Source organism: Acomys minous (assembly GCF_964271855.1).
Source record: "Acomys minous genome assembly, chromosome: 1".
Classification (NCBI taxonomy): Eukaryota; Metazoa; Chordata; class Mammalia; order Rodentia; family Muridae; genus Acomys; species Acomys minous.
Window position 1 is genome coordinate 112160667 of NC_140483.1, and position 26335 is coordinate 112187001.

At 41.7% G+C, this 26335-nt stretch overlaps 1 protein-coding gene across 3 annotated transcripts; it reads right to left on the reverse strand.

Moving 5' to 3' along the window:
* Positions 1 to 300: 300 nt before the first annotated feature.
* Positions 301 to 22073, reverse strand: OPRK1 (opioid receptor kappa 1). Of its 3 annotated transcripts, XM_084797528.1 has the most exons (5): positions 22043 to 22073; positions 21328 to 21488; positions 20679 to 20987; positions 8927 to 9279; positions 302 to 4195 (listed from the first exon to the last, which is right to left on the reverse strand). In XM_084797528.1, exons 3-5 carry the CDS (start codon positions 20936 to 20938, stop codon positions 3663 to 3665), a joined length of 1146 nt encoding a protein of 381 aa, XP_084653654.1. In that variant the 5' UTR covers positions 20939 to 20987; positions 21328 to 21488; positions 22043 to 22073; the 3' UTR covers positions 302 to 3662. The 3 variants fall into 3 exon arrangements, with proteins under 3 accessions (XP_084653655.1, XP_084653654.1, XP_084653653.1); XM_084797529.1 differs by lacking the exons at positions 21328 to 21488; positions 22043 to 22073 and adding an exon at positions 21183 to 21291 and having other exon boundaries at positions 301 to 4195; XM_084797527.1 differs by lacking the exon at positions 22043 to 22073 and having other exon boundaries at positions 21328 to 21526.
* Between the last annotated feature and the right edge of the window lie 4262 nt (positions 22074 to 26335).

A 26335-nucleotide genomic window follows, 5' to 3' on the forward strand; every position in this document is an offset into this window, starting at 1 on the left:
TGTATTTTTACCAGAGTGCTTCAGTGTGGATTTTGCATGTTTTCATATGTTAGAAAGGGGAGTTTTGTTGTAAAGTTAGTACCTAACATTGATTCTGAGTTCTTGATAGCATTATGATGAAAAACAGGTAACTTTTCCTAAGTTCTTCCACAGGTCTAGGAATCAAACAGTGTAGTTTTCTTTATTCTGTTCCATTAATTATTGGTCACCTATGACAGGTGGAAAGTTAGCAATATGTACAGGTTTGATAAATAGTTAATCTTGTTCTAGAGTCTGTGAGAGGCGTCCCTGAAGTCAGTGAAAAGAAAATGACTTATCAACAGACGATTATAATTTTTTAGCTGGTACAATTTTGGTTTTATTGCAAGGCACACAATCATATATACAATGTATAATTAGTCTCTAACACTATAAGATGTAAATAATATCCATACAGTAAAGAACACACCTTTCTTTCTGAGAGCAAAATTTTCATGGCCTGAGACAATTTGTAACTTTGTGGGACTTTCACTGAGACAAAGCCATCAAAACCACTCTTGTTTGAAAAAAAGCATTGCAGGATAGACACACAACCTTGTTATAGGTTTTCCTTAAAAATCTTTCATTTAAAACATGTATTATTTTATTTTATTCATCTTATGTCCCAGTACTAGATTGAATATCAACAAATTGTTGGATACAAGTTAAATAACTAACATATCAATAACGGTGCTCAACAATTTTCTCAGAAAGTCTTCATTTCTTTCTAAACAATTTTTGTTCTTCGAAAGTTGCCACTAGAATGGGAAAATGGAGACCCGGTAGAGTTGGTCGCGTGACCACAGGCATAATGAATAACACCTTCTTGGTTTGATGGAAAAGCCTTCTGGGAACCTCAGGGACAGAGAGCCCACTTGAGGGCTGTGGGGTTAGACAAAAGCACTGTTTGCAATGATCAAGCATGACAGTGCGGCCACTGCTTCCAAGCACCACGCACATATGCTTACACATGTATTCACCTGGTCTTTTTCATATATACACGCACATGTCTATAGTTCAACCATAAAGTACACATATGTAATTGATATGTTCCTTCCAGCGTACAAGTCTGTTTATCATCCTTTATACTAGCCCCCCCACCAAATGCGTCACATCTATTCTTCACTTTCTTTCTGAAGGTCATGGGGAAGCTCAGGATGCACCTCAGGTAAAGAAAGATACTTATTTTCCCCTTCAGATTTATGTATCAAGAAATGCAGGAAGCATAGATATTAGGAGAGCACATGGAGTGTTAAAGAAGTTGCTATTATAACTTCATCCCATGATGATATGGTAAATACATTGTACGTTGTACTAGGTAATAATCTACCAACATCTTCTGCATCTCACTGTGCTGTAAGGCTTTTCTGTTCCCTATTTCAGTAAGATCTGTCCCAGAACCACTTTTTCCACACAGATATCTGTTAAATATAACAGCCACGGTTTTTAACCATTGGGTTAATGTCACCCTATATATAAGTCATTCTTATCTATATATTCAGTTATAAGAATGCAAGGGTGACTCCTTTAAGAAAACTGTGCCCTGGGCTGGCAAGGAAGCTCAGTGAGTAAAGGCATATGACACCTGATAATGCAAGCCTGATGGTGTGAGTTCTATTCCCAGAACCCATGGAGAGAGAGAGAGAGAGAGAGAGAGAGAGAGAGAGAGAGAGATGTGCAAAGTTGTCCTCTGACCTTTACATGCATGTCATAATGCACACCCTCATGTGAATAATAGTAATAATAATAATAATAATAATAATAATAATAATAATAATAATAATAATAAAGTTTTAAAAGAAGCTTGTTTCCCCTCTAGGGTATGTAGCTGTACCTTTTTAACATGTCTCTCTTCCTCTGTCAGCCTTCATGCTTAAACCTACATGAATACCTTTTGCTTAACAATTCCAATTTTGTGTCATTATTAACGATTTCCAGAGCATCGGGGTATTCTGAAAAATTTAAGAAATACTCGAAAGAACATTTCATTTCCATTAGAAAATGTCACTGCAACATCACTGTTCACCACTGAATTCAGTAGCATAAAGGTCCCAAATGGAGCTAAACAGAATGGCAGTGGCTGTGCAGAGTGTGACATACCTTCACACAGGCTTCAGCCTCCGGAAAGAGAGGGAGCACCACTAGGGAGACAGCTCACAGATGGAGCTCTGGCCACCGTACCCAGGTCTGCACATTAGATGCTCTGTTAGACTCCAAGGGGTGCTGCCCTAACCACGTACAAGTTTAGAAATGGGTGCTATTTTAATATTATCCTTTTACTCTCCTTTCAAGGCAAATTACTTTTTAAAAATCCTCATTATTTCTGAAGTATAAGTTGTAAAGGAAAGAAAGGGGGAATTTGTATGTCATTTGGAAGATTCAGCAAAATTATCCTAAATGGGATTTTCAGACAGTAACCTCCACAGATGCACCCTTACCCCAAACCATGCATGTTGCGCTCAGCTACTTGAAGCCTTATTTCCTTTTTCAGCTTACATCTGAGAACAATTCTACTTCCTGTAGAAAGCCAGAACATAACATTTGAAGATTCATATGATCAAGACAACTTCTCTACCGGAGCAGAGAATCTGGCATTAGGTGCGTATTTACAAAGTAGATTCGGCCAAAGCTACCATTTTACAGTAAATTCAAATGCTGGGAATTTGTTGACACCAAGTTATGAGCAGTGTTAGAGTAAGTGATGTTTGAGGAATCTGGGGGAAATCACACCATGACTGAATCCCAGAGGGTAGCTTATATTACAGCAAACTATCTCAGCATCAACTCTCCATGTCTCAAGGGGTATCACTACTGCACCCTTGAGAAATGTCCTGGCTGGACAGGAAGCCTTATTTACACACAGACCTCTACTTACAGATGAAACTGCACACATTTGGTTGGTATTTAAGCTTTATACTTCTTAATGTCGGTTCATGTTTTCTCAGAAGATTATCTACATGAACAGCATGCTAAAGACAAAAGATCTTAAGTAGCGAGTGTAATTTTCAAGGCATTAGACACCGTGAGAAGTGAGCTTTTACAGCTTTCAACAAGTTTACAAATGTCAAGATGATGCCCTCTCCCACAGGGCACTTGTCCAGCATCATGGGTCTGAATCCAAGTTCTTCCTAAGATGCGCTCTTTTCACACACGGGACATGTTCACCCAGCAGATACTGAGCTAGATATGAGCCTTGATATGGCCTCATTCTAACTGAGGTTAGTTCTGCCAGTGTTAGCAGGCTGAGTGTCTGCTAAGCTTTAGATCTAGAGGTTTTGCTTTGCTTTTTTTCTTTTATTTCTTCTCCAGAGCTTTGGAACCATGCTGCACAGGAAGGCCACTAATCCGAGGGAACCAGAAGAAAGAGTCTTGTCTCTGTTTACCAGAGGGTTGAAATTAGATTGGCTTCTCTGTCCTAGGAAAGAGGTGTACTGTTGCCAGGACCTGCTGTGCTCTGTTCTTCAGACTTCCTGCCCCTACTCAGCTACATCCCTAATGCACCCTGCACCGTAAGACTTTACAGCACGATGTGATATTAATTACCTCATCTTTCCACTTCAGACTGCAGTGGTAACCTGGGTTAAACCAAGATCATTGAACTCTTCTCTACCCGGAGAGCTGTAAGAAGACATCTCCACGACTAGTCATACTGGCTTATTCATCCCATCCACATCCCTCATGGATGCAGGATCCTGAACTGTGTTTCTAACTCTGTTGGTGCTCTGTCGCTCCATTCGCATCTTAATAGGGAAGCAGAAGTCCTTAAAACACCGCTTGAAGTTCTCATCAAGAAAGGCATAGAGGACAGGATTCAGGCTGCTGTTGGTATAACCCAAGGCAATACAGAAGTAATAGCTGGAGAGGGCAGCCGTGCTGTGGGAGGTGCTGCCCAGAGCCTCCACCAGGATAAAGATATGGATCGGGGTCCAACAGATGATAAAGACTGCAACCACTACCAGCACCAGCTTGGTGATCCGGCGGAGATTGCGGTCCTTCTCTCGGGAGCCGGAGAGGAGCCGGACACTCTTCAGGCGCAGGATCATCAGGGTGTAGCAAACAATGATGATGAGGACCGGGATCACAAAGGCAAAGACAAAGACACAAATCTTCATGAAGAGGTCCCACCAGGAGTAGTCATCATCAGGAAACTGCAAGGAGCACTCAATGACATCCACATCTGCCAAAGGTGACCAAAGCCAACAAATCGTGTTATTGTCAGCACCGTGACTACAAAATTATACATTAATTCTAATACCATTGTTTCCAGAGGTTCAGATGTAGTGAGATAGAACTGGAAGCAGAACAGCAAATCAGAAATTAATGGTTCACTATACTGAGCATTCTTTTTTTTTTTTTTTAAATGTATCTCTGAGCTCTTTGCTGTCAAACAGAGTTTTGTATGGAATAAACAAGCAAACCGGGTAGCAATGTGATTTGTCCGGCTGTGAAGGTTGCCTTAGTATTGGTGGCTTTCAGAGGAGCTAAACTGTTCACTTTTAGTGTGGCACTTATTTGTATTTTCGTGTAGTAACAACTTTCCCACACCCACATCTCTGGCAAGAGTTCACATTTAAAAAGGTTAATATCTATTTCTGATAAATGACTAAACATTTTGAATCTCTGTACTGAGTTTAACAGATACAAAGGGTCTTAAAAACATAACTGCTCCCTGCTCTGAGGACACAGGAGTGGGCCCTGATCCAGGCCTCTGAGTGAACCTCACCCCAACATCTACCCCATGTATGACCTGCTGGAACACATGAAGGGGCTGAACCTGCAGGTTCAAAGATTAAGAATCTCCTCGACACACAGCAACAACGGGATATCTGACAACAGTCCCAGTGAGGATCCAGTAACGATAGTGTAGGCCTCAAACCAGGCCCATAGCTGGTAGCAACGAACATTTGAAAGCAAACATATGTGGACAAAAGGCTACACTGTGTGATACACTACATCTTCTGTGACAAGATTTTTTGTCTGTTTGTTTTATTTTACTGGGGTGAGGAGAGGGAGTTTGGTGCAGGGCATGTAAATCATAGACATTCAATAAAAGTTTAAAAAAACACCACTAACTCCTTATGTGGGTCCATAAGAATTGGTAATAAAATGTGTCTAAGCCTGACCCAGCTGCTGTGATTTAGTAGTACACTTGGCACACTGTGATCAACAGCATCATTGAAATGTGAACACAATTGTTAAAGGTAAATAAAGACAAACCAAGAGAAAGCAGTAAGCATTTCAACTTTTGCTTCAGTGCTTATGTGAAATGATTTAAAGTGTTCTTTAAAGATTAACACCATTGTCATAGAAGACAAAATATTAAACAACTTCGGTGGGTGGTATGCCATGAAACTCTGAGTTTAATATAAATGTCCTATACTTGTCTATTAAATCTGATAAATATTTCCATTTTTTAATTTTTTGTATTGATTTTATTTTATGCGTATGAATATTTTGCCTGGATGTATGTATGTGGACCATGTGTGTACCTGGTGCTCACAGAGGTGAGAATGAGTTGGATCCCCTGGAACTGGAGTTAAAAATTTTGAGTCACCATGTGGATGCTGTGTAACTGAATGTAGGTTCCCTGCAAGAGCAACAAGTGTTCCTAACTGCTAAACCATCTCTCCAGCTTCATAAAAATTTTCTTGGTGATCGTGGACAAGGGAGTTGCTAAACCTTTCATCGTCTTTTTTCCTGCAGAATTCTCAGTTGGAAAGTCACTTCAGAGACATTTATGTAGAGGTTTTTTTTGTTGTTGTTGTTCCTCTCTCATGTGGTCTTTGTATGTGTCCTAATCACATTATTTACTTCACAGACAAATAATCTTATCTGAAATAATGAGGTCATTATTTTTCCTCACATTTTTCACTCCAAACTGTAAAGAGCCCTAGAATAAGGATTAAGTTTGACTTATTTAAAGTTTATCTTTGGCACAAGGGTCATGACTAGAGCACATGCTACAAAGAGAATGATTCTTTAAATAAATGCTCTAGCAGACACGATGTGTATACAGATCCTTTGTGCAGTTAATGTGCAAGAGTCATGCACTCATCAAATTGGGCAAAGGTGACACAGAACTGATGAAACTGGGATGCATCATTTAACTACGAAAGCTTGATTCTCTTAAACTGTCTTGCAGATAGCTGATCATTAGGTAAAATGATCAACAACTGCACTTTTAAAAATATGTATGAAGTAAGCACCAATTACAGAGTGGAAGTGGCCTCCAAATGTGCCTGTGACACTGAACTTGTGCTATCAAAGAAGAGGGGTCACAAAATGGCCCTAAGGCATGTGTTTCAAGCATTTTGTTTCAGGAGGAAAATATATGTTCAAATTGAATTGTCTATACAATTGCTTTAGTTCAAAAAGTAGTGTTTCATCAAATACTACACAATTACTCTCACATGCAGAATCTAAAAAAGTTTTGAAGTTCAGGCTGGCCTTTTGTTTCTATTTGCTTTAAGATTAGGACAGTGGGGTCACAGTTTCCATTGGGACATAGTCCAACATCTATGACTTCCATAATTACATTTAGATCCAACAACAAAACTAAAGATTTTTTTTTAGTTTTTTGATTTTTTGTCTGTTTTAAATTTTTGATATGAAACTATAATTATATCACTCCCTGTTCCATTTTTATCTCTCCAACCCTTCCCACATACACCTCGTTCTCTCTCTTTCTCTCTCTCTCTCTCTCCCCCACCCCAAATTCATGGCCTCTATCCCTTTAACTGCTTTGCATTCATATGTATTATATTCTGATATATATATGTACCATACTCAGTCTGCATAACTGAGGGCTATTCCCTGGGGAAGATTATTTCTCCTACTCTTAGCATCCTTTAGCTGCCTACAGTTCTTTTGCTAGAATTGTCTACTACAGCAGATTATGAGTTACTAAAATAAATAATGCACACATATGTCAAACATAAGATTCCATATGTAATACTCATAAAGTAAAAATACTGCTGCATACAAGTGTCCTCACTATTGTATAGGTACCAGTAGATATTGGTAAGCATATCTACTAGCTACAACCTCTGATGACCATGCTGCAATTGATGACGCTAACATGCTGAATAACAGCCCTGACCACTTTGAAAGATGAGCTAAAACTCTCCTCCTAGTCATGCAACAGGCATAAGAGATAGCATGGTGCAGCATTCCAAAACAAATACTGTTTTAAAAAAAAATCATCCATCATAATATAAACAAAATCCTTATTTGAAAATAAGTGAAAGGTAAGAAGAGTTATCCTGTAAGACCACTTTAATTTTCTCTCTCTTGTGGCACAAATTAATCCTTGCTGACATTGGTTGGTGCATCTTTTCTTTTACTATATCTATGCTTTCATCTCCACAACATCTACCTGGGAGGAAAACACACCTCTCTTCTTTTCTTCTTTCAAATCTCTAACTGAAACCCAGTCTTCTAGGGTATTGCTCTCTGACAAATGTTAGAAGTAATATTGTGGTTATATCTACAGGTAGAACATGAAATAGAAAACCAGGGCTTTATTTGCCCTGGAACGTCATCTATCACCTTGTATTGCTCAATCCCTTCTCAGCCTAGTGTATGCAGAGCACTGCTCCTGAATGGGACTTGTGATGCACAGACACCCAAACCTCAGGAGTTTCTTGCAATGTATTTCCCCTTAATGTAAGTATCAAAAACATTTCCTTCTGTGATTAATCATTTTTGTAGCTGCTTGTTTAATGAACTTAACAAGTGCCATAGTCCATCACCTGCTGTACCTGTGCTGGGAACTCACAACACAGTTCAGAGAAGAATAAGCCATAGAGAACAGAACTCCAAGAATGATCCCTAATGTAAGCTCTCAACTTTAGGTGACAATGTGTTAACACAGGCTGGGCTTTGACAAAATGTACCCTTCTTGTGGAGCTTTTGATAATGGAGGCTGTGAATGTGTGGTTGTGAGACAAATGGAAACTCTACTTTCCATTTCAATTTCACTAAAAGTTCTCTAAAAGAAATTGTTTAGAATGAATAAAAATAACCTATGCATGTACCATGGAAGATAAACAATGATTTTAGCACCTGCCTTTTAACTATGTCATGAAAAGTACTTGTTACACGTATTCATTTTCCTGTACTCACGGCTACTACAAAGCTCTCTTATAAAAGGATACATCTGGACACCTGCAAGAGCATGAGGTAGCATTTATACAGTCCAATGGATGTTTACTGGATTCCCTTCAGGGATTATCTATTAAGATCAAACACATTTATCATAGCTTCATTTTTTTTTTTTTGCTAGAAAAGTAAACCTCTTTGCTTTTGGTTCCTTACTTCATCCTCACCCTTCCAGATTCCCTTTTATCTCAGAAATAAGCATAATGATTATGATGTGACCCTGTGACAGTTAGGATGCTTTCTGCATGCACACCTTTCTTCTTATGACCTACAGAAATACTGCCAAGAGTATTCACACTCACTTTCTTGTTGGTTTGCCACATCATTAGTTAAAATATAAGTGTTAAGGCTATTAGTTTCCAGAGTGTGTTTTGTAGAATAAAAACCGCAGCATTGGTGTCTCAAAAGCTTCTGGGGAAACAAGGGAAGAAGAGAAATTAAAAAAAGGAAGCCAGGGTATACAATCTTCTCTCTTTGGATTTACAGTCCTTTCAAGTTCACCGATCATTTCAAGAATCAGGGAATTCTAGGTGTCTATGCTCTGGCACTGGCCTCAGCACACTCCACATTTAAAGGTGGAAAGAACACACAACTGGTTTGCTTCTAATCTTTCATGGATGTAGGAGTTACATTTTCATTGCTTTTTGCTCGCTTGTTTCCTAACAGAGATATGTGTCCCACTCATTCCCAAGATAAAAGTTCTTCTAATCAAAAGATTCTATTTTTATAAATAGGAATGGTTTTTTACCTTCCCTAACTTTGGTACCTCCAAGGACTATCGCTGATATGCCAACAGATGATGACAGGAGCCAAATGCAGATGTTGATGATCTTTGCTTTTAAAGGTGTCCGGAAGTCCAAAGCTTTCACAGGGTGGCACACAGCAATGTAGCGGTCCACACTCATCATGGTCAAAGTGAATATGCTGGTAAACATATTGTAGTAGTCAATGGAAATGACGATCTTGCACAGAACATCTCCGAAAGGCCAAGAATTCATCAAGTAGACAGTGCTTTGGAAGGGCATGGTGGTAGTAACCAAGGCATCTGCCAAGGCCAGGTTAAATATGTAGATATTGGTCGCAGTCTTCATCTTTGTGTATCTGAAATATAGTAAAACAATATCACTTCCTTCCTCCCTCTGCAACTTAATGAGAGTGACAGCCACTTAATTATTACTTTTGCATTGCTTTTACTTATTTCTTATTCACTCGTTGGATGTGCAGACTGTAAAAGGACTGCCTAGATGCCAGGGTAGTGGGAAAGATAAGCAAAGATCTCAGGCTTCATTAAGGTTTTGTTTTAATGCTTTGCTTAAAAAAATAATTAAAAAAGAATAGAGACAGCATAGATCAATAAACTGATGAATACACAGAGAGGCTGGAATACTGTAGAGTACTTCATGTCGTAGGTAGTGACTCATTTTAATCCTTCACAGAGGTCTTGACTTGAATATTTTTTAAATGTTTTTTCTTTTGTTCGTATAAAACAAATACCCTTTTCCCTTCCTGGTTATTTTGAGAAATCAATCATTATAATTATTTAACCTTTGGAAAGCACAAAATGGTGTTCAATTTTAAAATACATCCATCTGCAGTGGCGAAAGCACAATTAGACCCATTGATTTCTGCTGGCCAATATGTCACCAACTTGTCATTGTAAGTACATTATATAAATAAAACAGGCCAAAATGAGTTATATTTGATACAGCAACATCACAGTAAATAAAAATATTTCTGCCTTTCTCTATCTCAGTCTTGGGCAGTTTTTTTAAAGTACATGATTGCCTTGCTTTTCAGTCAAGGGAACAGTAATGACCCAGACGGATCAGCATCTTGTATGGAAGCTGAAGTCATTCTCTACATTACAACACCATTTTCACTCAAATCTAAATCAACAGAATTGTTCTATGGAGGGGACGCTTTCCCCAGAATCTATTGAGCAGTAAATACCCATAATGTTTCACCTCTCGGAAGCCAAGAGGGAAAAGCTCTGGGTTAATTTCTCTCCATGTACCATGTACTCAGAATTATTAGCCTTACCACAATTAATTCATCCCCATACCTCTAGACACATACATTTTCTCATGAAAAACATCTAGCTATCAGAGACATTGCAGTGATAAAATGTTTTCTTCCAATGAGAAGTCACAGCCTTGAGTCTAAATTTCCTGATACATAAGGAAAATAAGCTGGAAGCCTAGGAGAGAGGAAAATGTGGGCTCTGGCTTGACACATCTGGTAGGTAGGGATGTGACCATATGCCATCCTCAACATCCATTGCCTTTGTTCTCCCCCTCTGCCCTTCTCTTCTTGTGAGAAACTAAATATGATATTGGCTGCCTGGGAGGGCACTGCAGTATTAGCACTAAGGCCATCATGTTCTTGTCCCCTGGATTGGGAGACCTGGTAGCACTCAGAGGAAGGATAGCAGGCTACCAAGAAGAGACTTGATACCCTATGAGCATATACATGGGGAGGAGGTCCCCCTCAGTCATAGTCATAGGACAGGGGAGTAAGGGGAAAATGGGAGGGAGGGAGGAATGGGAGGATAGAAGGGATGGGATAACCATTGAGATGTGATATGAATAAATTAATAAAATAAAAAAAATTTTAAAAGCCATTGTGTTCTGGTCTCCAGTTTTTTCTCTTTCTTTTTTCTTTTTCTATTTTTCTTTCTTTCTTCTTTTTTGTTTGTTTGTTTTCTTGGGGTTTTTTTTTTGATACAGTTTCTCTGTCCAGCACCAGGCTAGCCTCAAACTCATAGAAATGCACCTGCCTCTATCTCCCCAAGTGCTGGGATTACAGGCATTCACCACTGTGCCCAGCTTCTGGTTTCCATTTTCATGGTCTATTTCTAAAAGAGTAATGTAATCTGTGGAGTGGGGAAACACATACTATGTTTGGACACTTTACTCAAATAGTGTTAAATGGGCTATATGCTTCAGAAAATGATTAAAACTCTATACCCAAAGACTCATGATATATTTTAAAGGCACAAATAACCAAGAAAGCACAGTGATGTAGTCTTTCTAATGAGAAAATACAGTATGTACTATATATGAATATTGCCTGTTTTAAAATGTGATTTCATGTTTGAAAACATAGGTTATAGACATACTTCCTATTCTTTCAACTTCCTCTCACAAAATATCTAATACTAAGAGAAGTTCCAGCAGGTGATAGCTTTGCCATCTAACTCTTGAGTTTGGAGGCTTTGAAGATCCTCTCTCTCTCCATAAAGTTATATCTGGGTCCTGTTCTTCTATTTTTTTCTTCCAAACAAGAGACAGACTTCACCAGTGTATGCTAGTCAGTTTTGGATTATGATGACAAATACAAAAGATTATTTCTGTCCCTTTTCTTGGAGGTTCCAGTCCATGCCTTGCTAGCTCTGTTGTTTCAGGGAGCACTTAAGACAGGAGCGCATGACAGAGCAAAGCCATCCATTTCACCACCAGTAGTGAAGACTATAAAGAGGGATATGAGGTCCCAACACCCCACTTAAGCACACACCAACAATACTCCAAAGACCCCCAACTAACTTGCATCTATCAAGGATTCAAGACCACATATTCAGCACATATGCCTTAAAGCAATGTTCAAGTTCCAGAGAAGAGCAAGGACTTACTATTGCAAGCCTCACTTCTTTGTATATAAAAGAAAACATATATGTTTATTGCAAAACATTCCAAAGGCAACATAGGGTGGGGGATGAAATGATCATTTATTCATTTTTTTTCTGTGTTCCCCAACTACTCTTCCCCTTCATATGCAGGGAGAATCTAACAGTTAGCCCAGAATGCCAAATAGGATGGAGTTTCCAGATAACATTCATGGCATTTTACTCAAGTTATTTTGAATATAAAGATGGTAGGAAAATAAAACTTGAGCCCTGACATCCAAGAATATATGATACTAGCATTCTGTAAAATAAGATACGAATCTAACATAAAATGTTTAGTGATACCTGGCTTTTAGAATACCAAAATATTTATAACCAATAGGTGCCCAAAACTACATAAGATCTGAATGTAAAAAAATCATGTCTTGTCATCAGATCTCATGATAAAGGGACTGTGTAACAGTGACCACTGATTTCAAAAATCTTTCTGTTCAATACATAGACTTTATCTCCATCAGGTCTCCAAATAACTCCATGTGGTAGGTCTTACTATTTTCTTTTCTATCGATGAGGCAATTAAACGTTATAGCATTATCATTAAAAATGTTAAAATGATATGAACACAAATGACAGAGCAGAACCTGTCATACAGAAGTTAGATGTTATGCTATTTAATCCTACATCGGTCATGCCACCTTCCTACAACTTTCAAAATCTCACATTTTGACATCCATTACTTGATTCTCACACATGTTCTTCTAGTTGGCTTTGAGGTTCATACCTCTTCTCCTCAAACTGAAGAACTTTGGGCTTGAGTAAAACGAGTGATTTGTGTGGGTTGAGCAGAGACAGACCTTGCTGTGAGGAACAGGCTTCCATTCTGCAGAAAGGTGCTTAGAAACCGAGAACACTGTGAGGAAAGCTCCCAATCAGAACAAAAGAACGGAAAACCCAGAAGCTCAATAGATATTGTTAACAGTCTTCCAGGAAGGACACATGCTGAACCCTGTGAACATGAAAGTGGAAACCTCTACCCTCAGAAACTCCAGCAGAGCCTGTCCAAGTTATTTACATTTAACTACAACAAAATGTTAGCCAGTCTTTTCATTCACTGTACGTCCACTGACAGGAAAACAGGTAAGCTTTCATTTCTTCTGACAGTATGATTTCCCCCCATTTCATCCATAATGCTTTGCAAAAATGTGCACAAATTAAAATAAAATGCCACCATCCAGCTGGGGTTCTTTGGCTCGTGTATAAAAGCTGAAGGTCGGTTGACTGCAAATGATTGCCATTTTTAGCACACACATCTCAGGAGCATATGGCACAAAAGAGCAAATATGGGGGTTTCTCCTCACTAATTTTCATGGAGCTACCAATCTGATTTACACTACTTTACATTGGACAGGAGGGGAAAGACAGACTAGGAGGGGGATCAATTAGAGAGTTGAGGATGTGATTCTCAATGGCGGACACTTCAGAGAGCAAGAAATGTTCCCTATGGACACATTAATTCAAGCTCCTTCTAGGAACCATATGTGCAAGTAAATGACATCCATGGGTAATTGTGTGACATGAAAGGATCAGAGTTGTCTTTCTAGATATCCAGAGCAAATGTCATGGGTCAGGCTTTCTGGGAGAATGTGACACTCGTAGTGTTAGAAAGGCAAAGAGCAATGCCTGAGGGAGAATACTAACTTTGTGGCCTAGCAGGGTCCTGAGACTTTGGGCCATTTTTCTATGCCTGCTGTGCTCAGACAATGCAGAGACAGAAGAGACAATGGCTGTGTTTTTGGCATCCTTTGCTGAGCAGGTATATTCCCCTGTTTGTTCTTGTTATTTAAATGTCACTGATGCTCCTCGGCACACACCCAAAACATGCTCCACCATACAACAAGGACATTTGCTCAACTAGTTTCTTGGCAGCTTTATCTGTGATAGCCAGAATCTGGAAACAACCTACATGTCCCTCAGTCGAAGAATGGATAAAGAAACTCTGGTACATTTACACAATGGAATACTATTCAGCTTATAAAAAGAAAGGAAATCTTGAGATTTGCAGACAAATGGATGGAACTAGAAATGACCATCCTGAGTGAGGTACCCCATACCCAGAAAGACATGCATGGATACTAGCCCAACATAGATGTCCCCTGAGAGACTCCATCCATTGGGGGATGGGGACAGATAGAGGGACATTCAGCTGGACTCTGGGGGGAAGAGCTGTGAGTTGTATGAAAGAGATGATGGTTGGAAGTATGGGGGGACATGTAGGAGCTCCACAAGGAGACTACTAAGGCTTAGGGATCTGGACCCAGGGGTGCTACATGCACTGATAGACCAACCAAGGACAGTGCAAACAGGAGACCTGGACCCCCAATGGACAGCTCATTCTCCACATGAGAAAGCAGGGGATGCCTCTAACAAGATCTCTGGTGCCTGGTTTTGACCACTCCCCCTTGGTGGAGAGGCCCTGTGGGAACACAAAGGAGCAGGAGGCAGACTGTCTGGATGAGATTTGATGGGCTGGGGTCAGACTGTGAGGGAGGAGGACCCCACCTGCCAGAGGTATAGGGGAGGGGAATAGATCGGACATGTGCGGAGGGTGGGAACAGGAAGATAAGAGTGAGGGGATTACAATCCAGATGTAATGTGAATTAATAATAATAATAATGATAATAATAATAATATACTAAAATAAAAAGGGAAAAAGAATAAATATAAACATTTAAGAAAGCCAGTGATGTTTCTGTAATCAGTACTTCATTCTACCTTCTTGACAATAGGATAATAAATCTGAAGACCTTGTGCCTAGACACTACACACTTTGAGATGTGTCAGTTTCTATTACCTTTCACTCTGTTAGTCTTTACCTCCAGTTTTGCTTCATGTGGAACTCCACAGGCCTTTTTTTCTCCTCGATCATGTTTGTCTCTTCTCTCTCTCTCTCTCTCTCTCTCTCTCTCTCTCTCTCTCTCTCTCTCTCTCTCTCTCTCTCTCTCCCTCTCCCTCTCCCTCTCCCTCTCCCTCTCTCCCTCTCCCTGTCTCCCTCTCCCTCTCTTTATCCCTTCATTTTCCAGCATGTCTAGCCGTAGTTTTCAAAAGATACCTCTAAATATGCAACATATTAAAATCTGATGATTGAAAACAGTCTAACTCCTAATGTGACCTAAGGGAACACACAGTCAGAAAGGAGCTGGGAATTAGCACAGATGACATAAAAGAGAGAAGCTCATGGGAACTTGAGCTTGCCAGATGATGGGAACATAGAGATAACTCTGATATCCAGTAACCTTGCAGGATGCAGTGAGGAGATGAGCCCTCTGGGGAGTAATGGGAGACTCGATGGATGGATGGATGGATGGATGGATGGATGGATGGATGGGAAGAGTGCTGTTGCTGCAGAGAAGACCTGAGACTCAACAAGAACAAAACAACAGGTTCTGCTTTCAGATGCTCCATATGACCTGACAAAGCTGAGGTGATGATGAGATCACACACACACACACACACACACACACACACACACACACACACACACACACAGACACACACACACACACACAGACACACACACACACACAGACACACACACACACACACACACACACACACACACACACACACACAAAGTCACACAGGACAGCAAGAGCCTGGCCCAGAGGTTGCTGGCCTCCACTAATCTCATCAAGACAGTTGCTGTTATTATTATTATTGTAATAACATCCCATGGCCCTGCCTTAACAATCTATAGCACAGTCCTATAAGATACCACTGCTCCTAATTTTTCTGAAAAGGAAAAGTCTTAGAAAAAAAATCTTACAAATATTTTCTGTGTTTCTTGAGGGCCCTTAGGATCCATGGCTCTTGGGTAACTGAACTCAGTGTCATCTTCTTCCAAAAGTGCTCAAGGGGTCAGCTGTTCTAGCAGAGAAGAAGCAAGACTCTTGGGATCTTATGACTCCTTTCCAATAAATGTTGGAAAGCATTCTGATCAGCGTGGCCAACTCTACGTTATGAGCGTAGAAAACATTTAGCACCAGGAAAGAGGGCATAGTACAGAGGGCAGTACTGCTATACAGCATTGGCTTGCTGTCCCTGCAGATCTGAAGCACTGCCACAAGGTTACTGCATTTAAGGTTTCTCATAGGCTCTAGAGTTGTTCCTCGGTATCTATAGAGGCTACTCTCTTGGATACCCTAATCCACGAATGCTTGGACCGTTGTATGAGTTCATGTAGTGTTCATACACAACCTGTGCATCCCCTGTGTGCTTCCAGCTTATAATACCTATGTAAGCAGTGTATAATACCTATAAGCAATATAAATAGTGCTTATACTCATTGCTTAGGAGTAGTTTTGTGGTGTCATTGTTGTTGTTGTTTAATTGCACTGATTTAATACAGATACCAATGAAGACAGGCCCCAAAACACTTGGTTGAATCTACAGAGGTAAAAATCTACAAATGTGAAGAGCCCACTGTTGTGATTTAGAGGGGAAAGGGCAGCAAGGAGAAAGAGAAAGTGTTCAGAAGAACATATATTTTCCTCAAAATAAAAACTCAAACTTGGTACCAATGTAATTAAAATTAAACACCACTCAACCCATGGACCTAGGACCTATCTTCCAACAGTAGCATGGCCCAATTAACACTCAGTAAGGGGAACGTTGTGTAGCCTCAAGGAAGCACAGCCCTTTTCAACAAGTAGTAGGGGACCATCGTGGCAAGAGACAAGCAAGTTGTGGGTGACATTTCTTCTTCATTGCCAGCAAGAATGATGTATTCACTATACCATGTGTATTTTCCATGTTGCATAGCATAGTAGGTTTTGTGCTTATGACCCAAAAGGGTAGGGAAAGGAGTAGATATTTTTCAAAGAGACAAATCCTCAGTTACAAGATGAATTCATTCATTCTGGAGAACAAAAGTATAAATAATGTCTAATGGTTAGGAATACTTAGAGTGGATCTGACCGTTGCTGAGGGCAGATCTGCAGTGTGCTGGCACTCACAGAGAAGTAATTCTGTGTGGTAAGGGGTGTGTTTATGTGATCAAGCTAAACATTTCACAACTCAGACATGTATGCTAGATTCTATTACAGTAACAAAATACCCAAGGTAGTCAACTTGCAATGAGGAAAGGCTGTCTTTGTTCCCAGTTTGAGAAGTTTCAGCCTTATGTGGCCCATGTGTTGGGAGGCGACGGTGAAATTTCAGAATACCATGGGAGAAAAATGCTGTTTACCTCAGACTGCAATGGGAAGTGGGAGATAGAAAGAGCTCATAGTTGTACCCCTCAATATCTCCTTCAAGGGCATGCACCCAGTAACCTCACTTCCTGACTTAAGCCATCCCTCTTAAACACTGCACCACCTCTGAACAGCACTTCAGGTGGGCGACAAAGTCTTCAACACGTGTGCCTTCAAGGAACATTTTAATTGAATTCATAGCACAAATGACCTGTACACACTGTCAGCATAAGAAATTTTCATTTGTCAATTAGGCCTCAGTGGAATCGCTTCTCGGTCCTTTGGCTAAGATCAAGTGTAGGCCTCAATGGAACCTGATAGGTTGGAACAACTCCTGTATGAACTTTAGAGTCTATGTGCAATACTGAGTCAGGGCAGGTTTGCCAATTGCCTCATTGTGGCTGGGGCAGGACACTTGAGAAGGGAAGACTGCACGGGAGAGGCAAGGATGTAGAAAATGTGTGCCTTTCGTTAATTTTTTTCTGTGAAAAGTCCTTTAAATATATTAAATAAAAATAAAATGATCAGGAATGAAGGTAGCCCTGATGCGACTTCTCAGTTGAATGATATGAAAACATAATGAGTTTGTTTCATTAAATTCTCCAGATGTCTTTGGTTTATTTCAATGGAATTAATTTTCTAAACATTCTTCTGGATTGTTTGATATTTAAATCACGGTTGCTTACTAAAAGACAGTAGTTTATTCATTTCTTTAAAAAAAAAAGGGGGGAGGGGAGAAGTGTGGCCCTTGCTTCTGAGCCATCTTTGGCATTCTCTCAGTCTGTAGCGTCCTGTGGAACCTCATCCCCATTGGAGCCACATTGTTTCCAGTGCTGTCCCCAATGCATAGAGTCTCCAGCCCCAAAAGAGGATGAAATAGAGCACAAACTGCTGGCTTGCCATGGCAGTTACAACTCAGGTAGCCCAATACAGCAACACAACCCTAAAGCAAGCGCCACACCTGGGCAGGCTGTCCCTGCAGGACGATGGCCAGGGAGGATAGAGAACACCCAGAAAACACCTTCCCTGGAGCAGTTAGTGCCTTACAATACCTTATCCCTTCCTTTTGGTGTTGCCACGTGGCAGTGAGACCTCAGAACAAGTTCTAGTATATCCAGCAGGGCACAGCCACCTGGCTACCGACAGGCATACAGATATTTAAAATAATTTCTCTGACTTCATATAGAAATCTAAAGAGTTGGACAGAAGCCGAGATTTAAATCTTTCGTGTAAATTCTGACCTGATAGGCTGGTTGGGATAGTGAGTGTTAAACAAATGAACAGACAGTAACCCAGACATGTTTTGCAGCATGAACCCCTTTCCTAAAATCCTCTCTTCTGCAAGGTATGGGACCACAGGGCTGTAACCCTAGTACCTGGTAGACTGAAGTAAGAGGATTGTGAGTTTGAGGCCAGCTTGGGGAATTTAGGGAGACTGTCTCAAAAACAATGACCGACACCATCTATTGTTTTGTTGTAGTTGTTGTTGTTGTTGTTTTTGTATGCAAGTTTTCTTTGTATGGAACATAAGCTTACATATCCTTTAAAGAGGCGGTGAGGAACAAGTAATCGTTATCTGCAAAGCTCTTGATATGATCTTAAGCCTGTATTATTTGTCCCACTGAAATCCCATCGATCTTAGAATGGCAGCCCTCTTACTGCCACAGAATTTTAGATTTGTAGCTGAGCACAGAGCCTCCAGGGGCAACCATGACTGCCTGCATCCAGAAATCAAGCTGGGGTGAAGGAGGTGCCACCCACACAGTTCTCAGGAAGACATTGCCACTCAGGATGCAGTACAATAAATAGCTCATGGAGAGGAATTCTTCCCTCCCTGTAAGAAACAAACTCTCCTGAAACTACCCGGAGCCAGATGCCAGGAAAGTAGAAAAAGGCAAGGGAACAAGGGAACAGTTCAGAGGGCTTTGTGCATGGTCTGGTCCGGCATAACTAGCTCTCTAGCACCTTTGAGCCTTTCTTTTCTCTGATGCTGGGGCCCTATGTATGCACAGTAAGTGTTCAAACACTGAAGCATTTCTTCCAGCTCTGTACTTTTAGTTTCTAATTTGGGATTGATTTTGCTTTTCCTAAATTGTCTAAAGAGGCCTTGCTTGAGCTCACATTTTTTCCTGCTTCAGTCTCCCAACTAGCTGGGATTATAAGCCTATGCCACTAGCCCAGCTGGCTTCTTTCCTAACCACTTCCCTCCTTTCCCCAAGCTCTTTATATTCCTGTGGCTGTTTCGTTTCTGTCAGGAAACGGCTGTGCAGGCTCCGTACTCCATTGTGATCATCACATACTCCACTGAGAGAAAATAATTCTAGCTACTCCACATAAGCAGCTGCCACGAAACTAACTCTCTTTTAAGAGATTCTCAACCATGTGCAAAACACCTGGAGAGAGAAAGATTGGCTCTTAATTTCTGGAGGTTTTTGCTACTGGTTCACAGAAAGATGAGACCACGCTATTGTTTCATTCAAAGGCCAGGGTAACTTTGTAGGAAAGAGCAGCCGTGCGTGGTATGGGGTGGCCACGCTGCACCCCAGCCTTCTTCCTGCTCCTCTGCAACGGTTTGCAATATGTAAGAGGATGCCAAGCTGATACCTGGAGACTTTGGAAGACAAGGACATCCTGTGCAGGGATTATGGGGACTTTGAGGAGGCAATGAGAGATGTGACGTGGAAGAAGCCATGCTACTCCGGATTCTCCACCTGGGTTGTCTCGTGCTTTCCTGTGTCTATCCAGTTCTGAGGCAGCCATGCAGCCTAGCTTGAGTGCTTGCCTAGTGCGCTCATTTGGGTTTAATCCTGAGCACTCCAAAACCATGCTAGTGGATGTTCACAACACTAAATAGCCTATTGGTTTTTGTTTCATAAACCACAACACTAGTCTGATGAGTCACAAAACATTCTGAATTATCCCCCCGTGCATTCAGTGGGCCTGGAATTTATTTAAAGAAGTATTTAGACAGGGCAGTAAAGTGTTTCAATACAGAAAAGGGAAGCAAGCAAAGGCTCATATAGATGGGGTTTGTTGTTGTTGTTGTTGGTGGTGGTGGTGGTGGTGGTGTGTGTTTGTGCGCGTGCATGTGTGCGTGTGTGTGTGTGTGTGTGTGTGTGTGTGTGTGTGTGTGTGTCTGTGTGTGTGTTTTAAATCAGGAGATGACCTTGTGATCAGAACCTTGGCATTTACTCATGATTTTCTCTCAGCAGAGGTTTGGAGCTTCTGTTTTGATACAGGCAGGTAGCTCTTAAATCCTAAAGGTAACTCAGATTTGCCCTGCATGAAACACACAATTCCCAGAAAGAAAAAAAAAATAAGAAAAAAGAAAAAAAGAAAGAAAGAAAGGGAAAAAAAACCCTCTCCCAGGTAATTCTTTTAAAATGTCACCTTGGAGAATCTCTGGAACCCTGCACAGAAGAGATCCTACACTTGGCTGGCTTATTCCTACACACAGACATAGACACAGATACAGACGCGCGCGTGCACACACATGCACACACACACACACACACACACACACAGAGAGAGAGAGAGAGAGAGAGAGAGAGAGAGAGAGAGAGAGAGAGAGAGAAGGCCTATCCCACAACCCCCCACAACCTCACCACTGTGATCTGCCCCCAACTCACCTTATGATGACAAACATTACCAGAGAATTGCCCACCAAACCCACCACGAACACCACAGAGTAGACAGCGGTGATGATAACTGGGATGGCTGGAGAGATGTGCTGCGCGGGCTCCAGTTGCTGGTCCTCAGAGCCCATACTGCCATTGCTGTCTGATTCCTCCCAGTTAGGGAACCAAGCGCTGCTGTTAGGGAGTAGGCAAGCACTCGGGGCACAGGTGGGGCCTGGCTCCCCACGGAAGATCTGGACTGGGGACTCCATGGTGAGGGTTACAGCTGGAAAGCAGGGAGGAGCGGTGGCACCTGCGGGGCTGTGAGAGCAGAGGACAGACTGGAACCAGAGACAAACTTTGCCTGTGCAGGATGGCAGGCAGGCACAGGACGCGCTCGGGCTGCACATCCTGAGGAAGGGGCAGGGAGGGCTGATGTCTTCTTGGAATTCCCCTCCCACCCCGCACCTCCTCCCACCACCCCAACCCCTGCTATTAAACTGAAAGTATTTGCACCTTCTTGGAGCTCCGAGGTTTCGCGTCGTCCTCAGGCGCTGTCACTCCCTGTGCCTGTCCCTACCCTGCCTGTCTGCGCTTGCAACCAAAAGAAGCACCCAGCTACCCGCGTTGCCCCACTGTGCTTAGAAAGCCACACGCTCACCTCCCAATCACGGATAGGCGACCTTGTGTCCCACGAGCCTTCACCCTTCCAAGTCGTCACTTTAGCTCTTGGGTGGATACTGCCTTGATAGATCCATGTCCCCGCTGCTTAATCAGTAGCTCCCATGACTGGAGGAGGCTCTGTCCCCTAGGATGCAGACGCTGTCCGGTGCGGGACCACAAGCAGGCAGAGAGCAACAGAGCTAGTAGCCCCCGCCCTGTTCCCCATCCCCGCCCATCCCTGCCCATCCCCGCCCTGCCCCGCCCCCTCAGTGCTGACCCAGACCCCACTCCTGTAGCTCACTAACTCCTACTGCCCCTGATGCTCGCAGCTTAGTTCCCTCCCTCCCTGCTGCAGCTTCCAGGCAGGCAGTCTGCCTCTTAGCTCTGGTCCAGTAACAGAAAAGGGCGCCCTGTGCAGTGCCGAGAGTGCACAGAGGATCATTCACAGTGTGTTTGGAGTTTCATGTCTTCTTAGCCTCCAGACCAGTCTCTTTTTAGGCAAGGAAACAAGCAGTGATAGTACTGAACTTTATTTATTGGAAGATACAAGTAAAATAGCAAACTAATCTAGTTAGACTAAGACAGGTCATAGAGAATTAAGATATATACATAGAAACTCGGTGCGTCTTGTCACCGTTTCTGCTCTGACTAGAATGGCAAGACGCAAGAAAACTGTTATTATTGCTTCTTGTTACTGGAGAGACTCTCCTTACCCAGGCTCCACTGCCGCAGCAGGAGAGTAACTGTTCCCTGTGTTAATCCTCAGCCTCAGGTTTGCCTCCTCTATAATATGCAGGGAACTCAGACCTTTGTGGAGAAGGATCTTTATCAAGCCTTACATTCTCTCATTGGAAAGAGTCCAGGTTGATTTTTATTAATGTGACACGAACCTATCTGTATCCAGGAAGAAAGAACTTCAACTCAGAAAATGCCTTCTTAAAAATGACCTGTAGGGAGCCAGAAAGACCAACTCATTTATAATTGGATATTGGCTATAAAGTAAAGGATAGTCATGTTACAATCCAAACGCAGGGAGGCTGAGTAACAAGGAAGGCTCAAGGAGGGATGCATGGATCTCCCTGGGAAGAGGTGAACTGGGGGCAAGTGGGGATGGGAGCTGGAGGGATCAGGTGTGGGGGAGAAGGGATGGAAGGGGAAAGTACTGGGAGAAGTAACTGGATTTGAGGCTATTGTGGCAAATTAGTGCAATAGAAACTACCTGGAATCCACTAGGGTGACCCTAGGGAAAACCACTAGTAATGGTGATACAAAGCCTGTAACCATGCAAGTCTTCCAGTGGAGGCACTGAGACCCCAATTCAGCCAAAAATTCTGTATTGTACTGTTTGTCTTGATACAAGATGGGTTTGAAGACAAGGCGACACAGAAATTATGTGAGGAGCCAACCAGTGACTGCTCCAGTAAGACCCATGTCATGAGAGGGATCTTATGCTTGACATTGCCTAGAAGGCCAGGAACCAGAGGCTGGGTAGCCCAGAGACCTAGAACAGAACTAAACATTACTGGCAAAAATAATAATAATAATAATAATAATAATAATAATAATAATAATAATAAATAACAATGAAATGATTTCTAGTGATACTCTGCCTTGCGCCACACAGGAAGGAGCCCAACATTATTGTCAGCAGAGAGGCTTCATCCAGCAACTGACAGCAGCAGATATGGAGACCCACAGCCAAATGTTAGGTGGGGCTTGGGGAACATGACGGAAAGAGAGGAAGGACAGTCAGAGCCAGAGACCTCAAGGGCACCACAAGATCAAGGCCCACAGAATCAACTAACCAGGGCCCATAGGAGCTCACAGAGAGTGAAGCAACAATTAGGGAGCCGATATGGGTCTGAGCTAGATCTTCTGGATAAACATTATGATTGTGTAGCTTGGTGTTCTGGATGGACTGTTATTCGTTGGATCAGGGGCTGTCTCTGACTCTTTTGCATGCTTTTGCGACTCCCTTTCTCCTAGAGGCTGCCTCTTCCAGCCTCGATATGAGAGTATGTGCTGGTCTTATTGTAACTTTATATGGCATGTTTGGTTGATGTCCCTGGGAGGCCTGTTCTTTTCTGAAGGGAAACAGAGGAGGAGTGGATCTGGAGGAGAAGGGAGGTGGCCAAGGGGAGGGACTGCGAGGAGAGGAGGGGGGGAGGGGAAACTGTGCTTGGGATGTGGTGCATGAGAGATGAGAAAAAAAAATAAGTAAGTAGGTAAGTAAGTAAGTACATAAAATGGCCTGTAGGCAATCTGGGGGACATTTTCTGATTAATGATTGATGAGTCTAGCCCACTGGAGGCAATGGCACCTCTGGACAGGAAGTCCTGGGGTCCATAAGAAAGCAAGCTGAGGGTCCATAGAGATGAGTCAGTGGTTAAAAACACTGGCTGCTGTTCCAGAGGACCCTGGCTCAATTCCTAGCCACCACACGGCAGCTCACAACTGTCTGTAACTTCTGTTCCAAGAGATCTGACACTCTCATACAGCTGTATATGCAGTCAAAACACCAATGTAAATAAGATAAAAATATTTTTTTAAAGGAAAGAAAGCTGAGCAACCCAGGAAGATCAATCCAATAAAGAGCACTGCTCCAGCATCTCTGCTTTATTGCCTGCCTCCAGGCTCCTGCCTTGAGTGCCTACTCTGACTTCCCTAAGAGTATGACCTAAGAGCTGTAAGTTGGAATAAACCCTTTCCCCTCCAGCTGCTTCTGGTCAATGTGTTCTTCACAGCAGTAGCACCCTAACACAGTGTTCTGCAAACACTGGCCTCCAATGAAGCATACGAATCTAAGGCTGCCTTGCCCATAAAGAATATGGCAGAATCTTTCCTTCATGCTTTGGGGATCGCTTCTCACCACAGAGGGGACATATTCCCAGCAAACCAGCTCATCAAAAGTTGTTTCACTGGAAATGAAAAAAAAAATTGAATAATATTGCAATTGTAAAGAGGTTAAAAATAATTTTCCAAAGAAAATATTAGGCAATACAGAATTGCCCATCTCTCTCATCTATTTAGTATTTACTTATCCAGAACTTTGTGCATTAAATATATAACTGCCTTTTGCCACATATGTTTGAAGTGTGTCTGTATTACCTCACTTCTTTTTGCTCTTATTTACACATTGCCCATTTCTTTACCTAATGTAGGACATTCACACAACTCATAACATAGAATCAGTGTTCAAACACATTGTAACCATGGATCTTGTCATGTGCCTGCTGAAGACAATTATCCAATTGAGAAGACAAATGCAGAACCCTCTTCCCACAGCAGAAATTTAGGGAGAGGTATTTAATGAAGGCAGGAAAAAACATTACTTGAAGTTTTAAAGATGAACATTTCTAAGCACTCATGCAGTTTGAATATTTAAAACTTTTTTACTCCCATTTATATATACATATACTTATATAGTTTATATAATTATATATAAGTATAATAACATATTCTGTAAAAATATACATAAATATAATTATATATACTATAAGATATTTGTTTTTCAGAAATCTGCAGGAGGACTGGTTATGAGTTCCACAGATTCTCAAGTCACTCACATAGACACTATAGTATTTGCATGTAGTCAGTGCACAGTGCTCCATTTCCTTCAAGTCACTTTTAGGAAATGTTGACAAAATGTCTGTGTGTATTCAGTAGAAAAAATAATTAAAGGTAGGTTTATCAAGCTCTGATTGGTCAGGTCTGTGACTGTAAAACTCATCAATAAGATGTCAGGTACAAAGAGCAAGGATAAAGGTACATCTCTGGGAGGTAGCTCTCACCCTGAGACTTCTGAATGTAAAATAGTATGCTAAGTTCTGCCACTAGTAGGAAACCTTTCCAAATTGGGACAGTCATTGGGAGACAGAAGACGACAAAACATAATAAAAATGATCTGTTTTCTTTTTTTTTCTCTTACTCTACTTCTCTTTATTTAATTAATTTATTCAGATTACATCTCAATTGTTATCCTATCCCTTGTACCCTCCCATTCCTCCCTTCCTCCTGCTATCACCCTATCTCCCTCCCCTATGACTGTGACTGAGGGGGACCTCCTCCCCCTCTATATGATCATAGGCTATCAACTCTCATGTTGGTAGCCTGCTATCCTTCCTCTGAGTGCCATAATTTCTCTCCTTCCATTAAATAAAATGAATAGCCCAAATAAAGTGAATTCAAGATAGGAGGAACACTGATATTTCTGAAGGTGTCTCCCATTACCAGGAGGCCTGCTGGCTCTGAACGATTAATTCAAATATTTTGACTCATATTTATTTGTTCTTCAGAATCTCTGGGTAGGAATAGGTTACCCTATTTTTATGGCAATTTCTGTGGATCCAAGCTCTCAGGAGCTTAAGATTTTATTGTAATATTAGGTAAAATATAAAGAAAATAAACTGCCAAATTGCTGTACACACTCTTATGAAGCATACAAGATTAAGCTCATAAGACTGAAGCTGGAGAGATAGTTCAGCAGCTAAGAGCACTGGCTGCTCTGCTAGAGGACATGTTCTTGGCATCACACAGTGGCTTCCAGCCATCTGCATCTCCACTTCCGGCGGAACCTCTGTGGGTACCAGTCACACTTGATACATAGACATACATGCAGGGAAAGCACCCATACACCTAAAACATTAAAAGAGCTAAGTCAATAAACTCACTCATACTTTACTATTACTTGCTATTGTGCTGAATGGAAACGTCGTGGGAAGAACTACACGGAAAGCGTTTTCACAAAGGAAATGTCAGCACTGTGTAGCACTCGGGTGATGGGCAGCTTTGACATTCCTGCTCCAAAGGCTGAAGAACCTCTAGGCAGCTGTGACTAATTTGATTTCTCCTGACGCTCACGACACCTAAACCTGCCATTGATGCTGAGCTGAAAGGTCAGTGTTAAGTCCCAGCTGCAGCTACTACAACCCACTACACGAAGCCAGGGTGCAGGCAGGACCAGCTGGCCTCATTCAGCACTCAGGTGAGTGGCAGAAGAAAGGCCA

What these genes read in the sequence shown, in the direction of transcription:
- OPRK1 (XM_084797529.1), bottom strand. Translation starts at nt 20,938, where the DNA reads ATGGAGTCCCCAGTCCAGATCTTCCGTGGGGAGCCAGGCCCCACCTGT. An exon ending in GTAATGTTTGTCATCATAAG is followed by an intron (nt 9,280 to 20,678) that starts GTGAGTTGGGGG and finishes ACTATATTTCAG; the next exon opens with ATACACAAAGATGAAGACTG. An exon ending in AGGTACCAAAGTTAGGGAAG is followed by an intron (nt 4,196 to 8,926) that starts GTAAAAAACCAT and finishes CACCTTTGGCAG; the next exon opens with ATGTGGATGTCATTGAGTGC.